Source organism: Salmo salar, chromosome 01 (genome assembly GCF_965601325.2).
Source record: "Salmo salar chromosome 01, fSalSal1, whole genome shotgun sequence".
Classification (NCBI taxonomy): domain Eukaryota; kingdom Metazoa; phylum Chordata; class Actinopteri; order Salmoniformes; family Salmonidae; genus Salmo; species Salmo salar.
Window position 1 is genome coordinate 179,645,001 of NC_138291.1, and position 12,500 is coordinate 179,657,500.

The 12,500-nt window shown below is 45.4% G+C and overlaps 1 protein-coding gene across 5 annotated transcripts in view; it reads left to right on the forward strand.

Moving 5' to 3' along the window:
- The window catches only part of LOC106572331 (transcription factor 4), a 536,793-nt gene that overhangs the window by 464,751 nt on the left and 59,542 nt on the right, over positions 1 to 12,500 (forward strand). For 4 of the 5 annotated variants that reach the window (XM_082956962.1, XM_082956953.1, XM_082956963.1 and 1 more), the window contains 4 exons: positions 1,056 to 1,127; positions 1,755 to 1,833; positions 4,937 to 5,016; positions 11,707 to 11,910. In XM_082956962.1, the coding sequence (XP_082813088.1) occupies positions 1,056 to 1,127; positions 1,755 to 1,833; positions 4,937 to 5,016; positions 11,707 to 11,910 (435 nt within the window). The remainder of the gene's footprint in view (positions 1 to 1,055; positions 1,128 to 1,754; positions 1,834 to 4,936; positions 5,017 to 11,706; positions 11,911 to 12,500) is intronic. The other variant, XM_082956961.1, reaches the window with a different exon arrangement.

A 12,500-nucleotide genomic window follows, 5' to 3' on the forward strand; every position in this document is an offset into this window, starting at 1 on the left:
TTGTGTCGTCCGTTTTGGGAAAGTACCTGCGTAATTGCGCACCCAACTCACTCAGGTGCTTCGCTAAATCACATTTGACATTGTCCGTAAGCTTGAGTTCATTTGCACACAAAAAAATCCTACAATGATGGAAAGACCTGTGTGTTGTCCTTGTTAATGCAGACAGAGAAGAGCTCCAACTTCTTAATCATAGCCTCCATTTTGTCCCGCACATTGAATATAGTTGCGGAGAGTCCCTGTAATCCTAGATTCAGATCATTCAGGTGAGAAAAAACATCACCCAGATAGGCCAGTCGTGTGAGAAACTCGTCATCATGCAAGCGGTCAGACATGTGAAAATTATGGTCAGTAAAGAAAACTTTAATCTCGTCTCTCAATTTATAAAAACATGTCAATACTTTGCCCCTTGATAACCAGCGCTCTTCTGTATGTTGTAAAAGAGTTACATGGTCACTTGGGTAATAAATCGACAGGGTGTGAGAGTGACGTGGGTGGTCCTCTGAGCACTGCTTTACTCACTTCCTGCCCAGACACTCGCCTGTCACTACACACACACACACACACACACACACACACACACACACACACACACACACATACCGGTCATAGAGCTGTGGTCAATGTGCTGGAAGGCTTGGCCTGTGGACGTGACAGCTGGACCTGGGGGTGGGTTGAATAGAGAGATGGAGGGATGAATAGAGAGATGGATGGAGGGATGAATAGAGAGATGGATGGAGGGATGAATAGAGAGATGGATGGAGGGATGAATAGAGAGATGGATGGAGGGATGAATAGAGAGATGAATGGAGGGATGAATAGAGAGAGGGATGGAGGGATAAATAGAGAGAGGGATGGATGGATGAAAGGGGGGAGCATTATTGGAAGGAATACCATCCTTATTTACATAATCCCACTTCTCTTTCCTCTGTGTGTGTGTGTGTGTGTGTGTGTGTGTGTGTGTGTGTGTGTGTGTGTGTGTGTGTGTGTGTGTGTGTGTGTGTGTGTGTGTGTGTGTGTGTGTGTGTGTCTGTGTCTGTGTCTGTGTGTGTGTGACAGCTAACCGGGCACAGAGCGGGGCACCGGCCAGCTCTCAGACAGGAGATGCCCTGGGGAAGGCTCTCGCTTCGGTGAGTAGAGAACACACACCTTAACCTACAATACACACACACACCTCAACCTACACCCCTAATCAATACACACACACACACCTCAACCTACACCACTAATCAATACACACACACACACACACATACACACACCTCAACCTACAATACACACACACCTCAACCTATACCCCTAGCCAATCCACACACACACACACACCTCAACCTACACCCCTACCCAATCCACACACACACACACACACACACACACCTCAACCTACACCCCTAGCCAATCCACACACACACCTCAACCTACACCCCTACCCAACACACACACACACACACACACACACACACACACACACACACACACACACACACACACACACACACACACACACACACACACACACACACACACACACACACACACACACCTCAACCTAAAATACACACACACACACACACACACACACACACACCTCAACCTAATACACACACACCTCAACCTACACCCCTAGCCAATACACACACACCTCAACCTAATACACACACACCTCAACCTACACCCCTAGCCAATACACACACACCTCAACCTAATCCACATCCACGTATTGACTGTCTGCCTGTGATTTTATTGGTTGTTTTCAGATCTACTCTCCAGACCACACGAACAACAGTTTCTCGTCCAACCCGTCGACCCCGGTGGGCTCTCCCCCCTCACTCACAGGTACATCTCAGTTTAAACTTCGACCTCCCTTTATCTACGGATTTCAACATTCATCTGGCTCCTTTAAGGGGAACACCAGGAAGTGAACCATTTTAACTGTAATTAGAGCCTTAAGCGTCAATCAATGTCTACACTTCACAGGTTAAACACTTTAAAATCAGGAAGCAATTCATGTCACTATTATACAAGTGAAACAGATCTTTGTAGACTTCAGTCTCACATTGTAGTGTTTTAGACTACAACATAGCCTGGTCCATTCTCACATTGTAGTGTTTTAGACTACAACATAGCCTGGTCCAGTCTCATATTGTAGTGTTTAAGACTACAACATAGCCTGGTTCAGTCTCACATTGTAGTGTTTAAGACTACAACATAGCCTGGTTCAGTCTCACATTGTAGTGTTTAAGACTACAACAAAGCCTGGTCCAGTCTCACATTGTACTGTTTAAGACTACAACATAGCCTGGTCCAGTCCAATCAGCACTACAACATAGTCTCACATTGTAGTGTTTTAGACTACAACATAGCCTGGTCCAGTCCAATCAGCACTACAACATAGCCTGGTCCAGTCTCACATTGTAGTGTTTAAGACTACAACATAGCCTGGTCCAGTCCAATCAGCACTACAACATAGCCTGGTTCAGTCTCACATTGTAGTGTTTAAGACTACAACATAGCCTGGTTCAGTCCAATCAGCACTACAACATAGCCTGGTCCAGTCTCACATTGTAGTGTTTAAGACTACAACAAAGCCTGGTCCATGCTCACATTGTAGTGTTTAAGACCTTAGCTCTAATGGTAGAGAAATGGGGGAGAAAATACCTTGGGAGGCATCCAAACGGAGTATATATATACCGATGTGTATAGTACAGCTGTTGGCCCCGGTATTGGGAAGGGCCTCTCGGCGTAACATCCCTGAAGATTGGCCACTGACTTTCATGAGCTACTTCCTGTTAGTTCATCACTGAGAAATGATTTAATTTAAGCCTCCCGTCCAGTTTACAAAAAAACACTTGAATCTTCCTCTGCCCGTCCTTTATGTTTTGTTTTCGCGTGTTACTGTTCATCCAGACTAACGATGCAAATCCTCCGCTGCTCCTTGGTGAGAAATTGCTTTCTCCTTATCACTATTAATTGTCGCTGCTGCTACACAGTGTTTGATATTTCGTATGTTGATGACTGAGACTTAATTACAAACGCACTTCAGAAATTCATTTCAAAAAGCAGCAGCGCTGTGTCTCTGTCTTACTGCGTGTGTGTGTGCGTGTGTGTGTGCATGTGTGTGTCTCTGTCTTACTGTGTGTGTGTGTGTGTGTCTGTCTCTGTGTGTGTGTGTGTGTGTGTGTGTGTGTGTGTGTGTGTGTGTGTGTGTGTGTGATTCAGCATCATAAAGTAATAATAAAGTTAACACCAGGGAAATGCCTGCGAACATAATTGGTGTTTAACGTTGTTCTCTCTGTTATTAGACACAAAACCAGCCTGATTACGGACAAACTGCAGACTGCTATTTAAACCTAGGGAAGTTAGTTTGAATTAAAGAAATCATGGATTTAATCATTTGTCCCCCCCCCCAAATAATATATTTTGTTTTATTTGCACATGAATGTTTGAGGTAATGATTGGCTCATTAACATATGTAAATTAGGTTTGATGATAAAATAAAGTGGGTCTCGTGTATAAATGTGTGTATACATGAAAGATAGAAAACAAGATAATTAGGTCTAATCGGTATTAGGAAGGGAAATGGAAGCCGTCGGTCTGGAGGAGAGGAGGATGAATAAGGCCTTGGTTCATAGCTACACTGCTGCTACACACACACAGGAACACACACACATATACACACACACACACACACACACACACACACACACACAGGAACACACACACACAGGAACACACACACATATACACACACACACACACACACACAGGAACACACACACATATACACACACACACACACACACAGGAACACACACACATATACACACACACACACACACACACACACACAGGAACACACACACATATACACACGCACACGCACACGCACGCGCACACGCACACACACACACACACACACACACACACACAGGAACACACACACATATACACACACACACACACATATACACATACACACGCGCACACACACACACACACACACACACACACACACACACACACACACACACACACACACACACACACACACACACACACACACACACAGGAACACTCACAAACACACACATACATAACATAACATACAAACACATAACATACACACACACTCACACCACACACTCAGTGGTGGTCTAGGTGGGGGCTCCATGGGTCTTTAACTTCTGAAGAACAACACAACAAAAGAGGATGTGGAGGTGATTAGCATAACATAGCTCTCCGGCCTATCAATGGCCTTTGTTCCCTACCTGCTCCCAGGCGCCCCGGCGACGCCCACAATATCCTCTCCTTTAGGAATAGTGTTTCACAAACAAACACACACACACACACACACACACACACACACACACACCGACACACACACACCGACACACACACACCGACACACACACACCGACAACCTCCACCAGTTAATGATCACAGTTTGCGTATAGGTCAGGGACAACCAGACAAAAGCTGCGTGAGAAGCAGAGGAAAGCCATGAATGAAAAGTCGAGACACAGACGGGAACAAGACAAACAAAAAACAAACAAAAAAAAAGCTCTGAGTCAACCATGTTTTAGCGTCACAAATAACTCATTTCTCCCAAAATGCTCCAGGGTTTACTGGTTTAACGTTGAATAGCATGACCTTAATATAGAGCTCATTATTACCAAGGGCCAATTCGGTGTGTTGTTCTAATGTCGACCAACATTTACGTACTTCTCAACTGTTCCGCTGACTTGAATTTTGATGTCCAGCTAACTTTGAATTCAACTGAACAGTTTGTGTTTAGGGCGGTATTTCCATCAGAGAGTATATGAATCGTATTGGGATACTGACAAAATGGGATAGTTTCTAGTCCCATGTCCTTCCTGTGCTCACTCTGTCCTCATCTCCTCGTCTCCTCATGTCTTCATCTCCTTGTGTCCTCTCCTAGTTGCTAGTTCTGCTATGTGGTCCAGGAACGGAGGACAAGGTCCTTCCTCCCCCAACTATGAGGCTCCTCTACACTCTCTGGTAAGACTACATAAGATCTTCATAAGACATTCGTATCACATTCATAATGCTGCCTATGTCAACAATGCAACCTTTAACCCCTGACCCCTCACCTTCCCCACTGCAGCAGAGTCCTATTGGTGTCATAATTAAGCAGTAAGTCCCGAGGGGGTTCTTATGTTGCGGAGTGCCTGCATACAGCCCTTAGTCGTGGTATATTGGCCATATACCACAAACCCCAGAGGTGCCTTATTGCTATTATAAACTGGTTACCAACCTAAATTAGAGCAGTAAAAATAAATGTTTTGTCATACCCGTGGTATACCAATCAGCACTCATGGCTCAGAACCACCCAGTTTCTAATAACACATTCATAACAGAATGAAGTCTTATCAGTCAATACATACAGGATGGCGCTGGAATGTACAGCGGCCATTTTCCAGGCTCCTGACCAAGTCTGCTATTTGGTGTGTTTTCTTTGTGCGCTGATCTTAACATTATATACAAAAAATAAGTTTCCGCCGTCGTTTCCTACCGGGAAGAAGAAAAAAAATTGTGGACATCAGAACAGCGATCACTAAACCTCGATTTGATTTGATGAAGAGTTCTACTTCAACGAGTCGGCCGGTGCAGGACGTACTGCTCACCCAGGACATAAGGCCCTAATCTCGGACACTCAGAAGAGAAAGAGACGACAATATAGAGGCCAACGTGGGTGCACCCTGACGAAACTATGGAGACGAGTAAATAATCCTGCCCTTCTGTTCTATTGGAGAATGTACAGATCACCGGAAACAAACTGGATGAGCTCCGTTGGAGACTATCCTATCACTGGGACCTGAAGACCTGTAATATCCTGGACTTGGATAATATTATAAACTCAACAACAACAACAAACGTCCCTTTTTCAGGACCTGGTCTTTCAAAGATAATTCGTAAAAATCCAAATAACTTCACAGATCTTCATTGTAAAGGGTTTAAACACTGTTTCTCCATGCTTGTTCAATGAACCATAAACAATTAATGAACATGCTCCTGTGGAACAGTCGTTAAGACACTAACAGCTTACAGACAATTAAGGTTACAGTTATGAAAACTTAGGACACTAAAGAGGCCTTTCTACTGACACCAAAAGAAAGATGCCCAGGGTCCATGCTCATCTGTGTGAACGTGCCTTAGTCATGCTGCAAGGAGGCATGATGACTGCAGATGCAGCCAGGGCAATAAATTGCAATGTCCGTACTGTGAGACGCCTAAGACAGCGCTACAGGGAGACAGGACGGACAGCTGATTGTCCTCGCAGTGGCAGACCACTTGTAACAACACCTGCACAGGATCAGTACATCCAAACATCACACCTGCGGGACAGGTAAAGGATGGCAACAACAACTGCCCGAGTTACACCAGGAATGCACAATCCCTCCTCCAGTGCTCTGACTGTCCGCAATAGGCTGAGAGAGGCTGGACTGAGGGCTTGTAGGCCTGTTGTAAGGCAGGTCCTCACCAGACATCACCAGCAACAACGTCGCCTATCGGCACAAACCCACCGTCTCTGGACCAAACAGGATTGGCAAAAAGTGCTCTTCACTGACAAGTCGCGGTTGTGTCTCACCAGGGGGGATGGTCGGATTCGCGTTTATCGTCGAAGGACTGAGCGTTACACTGAGGCCTGTACTCTGGAGCGGGATCGATTTGGAGGTGGAGGGTCCGTCATGGTCTGGGGCGGTGTGTCACAGCATCATCGGACTGAGCTTGTTATCATTTCAGGCAATCTCAACTCTGTGCGTTACAGGAAAGACATCCTCCTCCCTCATGTGGTACCCTTCCTGCAGGCTCATCCTGACATGACCCTCCAGCATGACAATGCCACCAGCCATACTGCTCGCTCTGTGCGTGATTTCCTGCAAGACAGGAATGTCCGTGTTCTGCCATGGCCAGCGAAGAGCCCAGATCTCAATCCCATTGAGCACGTCTGGGACCTATTGGATCGGAGGGTGAGAGCTAGGACCATTCCCCCCAGAAATGTCTGGGAACTTGCAGGTGCCTTGGTGGAAGAGTGGGGTAACATCTCACAGCAAGAACTGGCAAATCTGGTGCAGTCCATGAGGAGGAGATACACTGCAGTACTTAATGCAGCTGGTGGCCACACCAGATAATGACTGTTACTGTTCAGGGACACATTATTCCATTTCTGTTAGTCACATGTCTGTGGAACTTGTTCAGTTTATGTCTCTGTTGTTGAATCTTATGTTCATACAAATATTTACACATTTATAATGTGTATATTTACATTTATTATATTTACATTTTCTGAAAATAAACACAGCTGATAGTTTGCTGAGTTTAGATGGTTTTTCTGTGCATCTGCAAGACAGAATGGCAGTATCAGATCAAGGGTGAAGGTGTGTGTCTCTATTAACAACAGCTAGTGTGTGATCTCTGATATTAAGGAGAGGTTATGCTCACCTGAGTTAGAGTACCTCATGCTGTAAAGCCCTCAAACTCAACTCTGGAATTGAAGCCAGTTCCACTGCTAATTTTCATTGTTCCCCTCTAATCAGGGACTGATTTAGACCTGGCACACCAGCTGGGTGACAATTAATTATCAGGTAGAACAGAAAACCAGCAGGCTCTGGACCTCATAGGGTAAGAGTTGAATTCCCCTGCTGTAGACCATACTATTTACCAAGATAGTTTTCGTCTATATTTTTTGTATAGCTGTCTATTTACCACCACAAACCGATGCTGCCACTAAGACCGCACCCAGCGAGCTGTATAACCCAACAATAATTGTATTTAACTTTTATTTAACTAGGCAAGTCAGTTCAAACCTGTTATGGAAAGGCATGCCGCTAGCGGGACACCTGGCCAACATCCGGTGAAATTGCAGAGTGCCAAATTCAAATTAAATTATTATAAATATTTAACTTTCATAAAATCACAAGTGTAATACTTCAAAATAAAGCTTAACTTCTTTTTAATCCAGCCGCTGTGTCAGATTTCAAAAAGGCTTTACGGCGAAAGCAAACCATGCGATTATCTGAGGACAGCGCCCAGCACACAAAACATTACAAACAGTTACCAGCCAAGTAGATTAGTCACGAAAGTCAGAAATAGCAATAAAATTAATCACTTACCTTTGATGATCTTCATATCTTTGCACTCACAAGACTCCATGTTACACAATAAATGTTTGTTTTGTTCGATAAAGTCCCTCTTTATGTCCAAAAACCTCAATTTTGTTGGCGCGTTTTGTTCAGTAATCCATTGGCTCAAATGCGGTCACAACAGGCAGACGAAAAAATCCAAATTGTACCAGTAAAATTCGTAGAAACATGTCAAACGATGTTTATAATCAATCCTCGGGTTGTTTTTTGTCTAAATAATCGATAACATTTCAACCGGACTATGCCGTTTTCATTAGAAAGGAAAAAGAACGAACGGTCATGTGGATGAAACTGGTTGGGGACTTTCCACTATCCACCCATTCAAAGTGGTCATTCTCCCTAATTTTTCAGAATAAAAGCCTGAAACAATGTCTAAAGACTGTTCACAACTAGTGGAAGCCATAGGGTACCTAATCTGGGTCATAACCATTTATATGGTGGGTAGGCTTTCAATGGAAAAACACCCATTTCAAAATAATGGCACTTCCTGGATGGATTTTCTTCAGGTTTTCGCCTGCCATATCAGTTATGTTATACTCACTGACATTGTTTTAACGGTTTTGGAAACTTTAGAGTGTTTTCTATCCAAATCTACCAATTATATGCATATCCTAGCTTCTGGGCCTGAGTAGCAGGTAGTTTACTTTGGGCACGCTTTTCATCCAAAATTACGAATGCTGCCCCCTATGCTAAAAAAGTTAAGAACAAATACTTATTTTATAATGACGGCCTACCCCGGCCAAACCCTCCCGTAATCCGGATGACGCTGGGCCGATGGTGCGCCTTCCTTTGGGGCTCGGGATCGAACCTGGGTCTGTGGTGATGCCTCTAGCACTGCGATGCAGTGCCTTAGACCGCTTCGCCACTCGGTCCCAAAAATGCTCATCCAGAGACGGCACTCCTAGTGGCCAGTGATTTAAATGCAGGATAAAATGAAATACGTCTAACCTAATTTCTACCAGCATGTCACCTGTGCATCTAGAGGCGAAAGAGCTCTAGATCGCCTTTACTCCACACACAAAGACGCGGAACAAATACAAAGCTCGCCCTCAATTTGGCAAATATGTCCATAACTCTATCCTCCTGATTCCTGCTAACAAGCAAAAACTCAAACAGGAAGTACCAGTGACGTGCTCAATAAGGAAGTGTTCTGATGAAGCGGATGCTTATATACAGGACTGTTTCGTTAGCACAGACTGGAATATGTTCCGGGATTATTCCGATGGCATTGAGAAGTTTACCACATCAGTTTGGCTTCATAAATAAGTGGATTGATGATGTCATCCCCATAGTGACCGTACGTGCATACCCCAACCAGAAGCCATGGATTACAGGCAACATCCACATTGAGCTAAGGACAAGAGCTACCGCTTTCAAGGAGCGAGACTCTAACCCGGAAGCTTAAAAGAAATCCCGCTATGGCCTCCAATGAACCATCAAACAGGCAAAGCGTCAATACAGGACCAAGATCGAATCCTACTACACCGGCTATGATGCTCATCAGATGTGGCAGGGCTTGAAAACTATCACGGAATACAGGGAAACCTAGCCGTGAGCTGCCCAGTGACGCTAGCCTTCCAGACGAGTGAAAATTCCTTCTATGCATGAGAGCACCAGCTGTTCCTGACGACTGTGTGATCCCTCTCTTTAAACAGGTTAACATTCACAAAGCCGCAGGACCAGACAGATTACCAGGACACATACTCAGAGCATAGGCTGACCAGCTGGCAAGTGTCTTCACTGACATTTTCAACCTCTGACCCAGTCTGTATGTTGTATTTGTATTCATTAGGGATCCCCATTAGTTGCTGCCATGAAATGCTTTGAAAGGCTGGTCATGGCTCACATAAACACCATCATCCCAGACACCCTGGACCCACTCCAATTCGCATTCCGCCCCAACAGATCCACAGATGATGCAATCTCAATCGCACTCCACACTGCCCTTTCCCACCTGGGCAAAAGGAACACCCATGTGAGAATGCTGTTCATTGACTACAGCTCAGCGTTCAACACCATAGTACCCTCAAAGCTCATCACTAAGCTAAGGACCCTGGGACTTAACACCTCCCTCTGCAACTGGATCCTGGACTTCCTGACAGGCCAACCCCAGGTGGTGAGGGTAGGTAACAACACATCTACCACACTGATCCTCAACACGGGAACCCCTCGTGTGTGTTCTTAGTCCCCTCCTGTACTCCCTGTTCATCCACGACTGCGTCGCCGCGCACGACTCCAACACCATCATTAAGTTGGCCAACAACACAACGGTGGTATGCCTGATCACAGATGATGATGAGACAGCCTATAGGGAGGGGGTCATAGACCTGGAAGTGGTGCCAGACAACAACCTCTCCCTCAACGTGATCAAGAGAAAGGAGCTGAATATGGACTACAGGAAACGGAGGGCCGAACAACGCCTCTTCCCCCTCAGGAGACTCAAAAGATTTGGCATGGGCCCTCAGATCCTCAAAAAGTTCTACAGCTGCACCATTGAGAGCATCTTGACTGTCTGTCTGCATCACCGCTTGGTATGGCAACTGCTTGACATCCGACCACATGGCGCTAGAGAGGGAGTGAGGACAGACCAATACCTCACTGGGGCTGAACTCCCCGTCATCCAGAACCTCTATACCAGGCGGTGTCAGAGGAAGGCCTTAAACATTGTCAAATCTTAGACTGTTCTCTCTGCTACCTAGAACCAACAGGATCCTGAAAGACAGGACCCTGAACAGTTTCTACCTCCAAGCCATAAGACTGATAAATAGTTAGTTAAATAGTTAACCAAATAGTTACCCGGACTATCTGCATTTTTATCTCATCGCAGACGGTGCTGCTACTGTTAGCTATCTGTCACTTTATCCCTACCTATATGTACATATCTACCTCCATTACCTCGTACCCCTGCACATTGACTCGGTACTGGTACCCTGTGTATATAGACAAGTTATCGTTACTCACTGTGTATTTATTATTACCTTTATTATTACCTTTATTATTACCTTTATTATTACGTGTTTTACTTTTTTATTATTTCTCTATTGTCTTTCTCTCTGTATTGTTGGGAAGGTCCTGTCAGTCAGCATTTCACTGGTAGTCTACACCTGTTGTTTACCAAGCATCTCACTGGTAGTCTACACCTGTTGTTTACCAAGCATTTACCTGTTAGTCTACACCTGTTGTTTACCAAGCATTTACCTGTTAGTCTACACCTGTTGTTTACCAAGCATTTACCTGTTAGTCTACACCTGTTGTTTACCAAGCATTTCACTGGTAGTCTACACCTGTTGTTTACCAAGCATTTCCCTGGTAGTCTACACCTGTTGTTTACCAAGCATTTCACTGGTAGTCTACACCTGTTGTTTACCAAGCATGTGACGAATAAAATTTAATTTGATAACGCATTCATAACCTATTCATAACCCATTCTGTACCTATTCATAACCCATTCTGTACCTATTCATAACCCATTCATAAGCACTTAGTCACCAACATGACCCCTGACCTCTTACCTCTGAGCCCTTCTCTCCCCCTCCCCCCGCAGCAGAGTCGTATTGAGGACCGTCTAGAGCGTCTGGACGATGCCATCCACGTGCTGCGGAGCCACGCGGTCGGCCCCTCCACGGGCATGCCCGGCGGGCACCAAGACATGCACAGCCTCATCGGAGCAGCACACAACGGGGCCATGGGAGGACTCGGTAGTGGGTACGGCACGGGACTACTCTCTGCCAACCGCCACTCGATCATGGTAGGAACCGTCTTCTATAACTGAAAAGATGTGATGTCCTCAATACTGTAATTTCTCCCCAGTGCTGTATCGAGACGCACACAAGACAATGTTTGGGGCAGAGAATCAAGAATCAACATCACGCATATTCTACTGTTCTGGATAGAAAGTGCTGGACCTCAGGGTTGTCTTGACGATAACGGGACCTCAGGGTTGTCTTGACGATAACCGAACCTCAGGGTTGTCTTGACGATAACGGGACCTCAGGGTTGTCTTGACGATAACCGAACCTCAGGGTTGTCTTGACGATAACGGGACCTCAGGGTTGTCTTGACGATAACCGAACCTCAGGGTTGTCTTGACGATAACTGGACCTCAGGGTTGTCTTGACGATAACGGGACCTCAGGGTTGTCTTGACGATAACGGGACCTCAGGGTTGTCTTGACGATAACGGGACCTCAGGGTTGTCTTGACGATAACGGGACCTCAGGGTTGTCTTGACGATAACGGGACCTCAGGGTTGTCTTGACGATAACGGGACCTCAGGGTTGTCTTGACGATAACCACGTGTTAGTGGAGCAGGTCTTCTGGAATGTGCTACATGGTGATG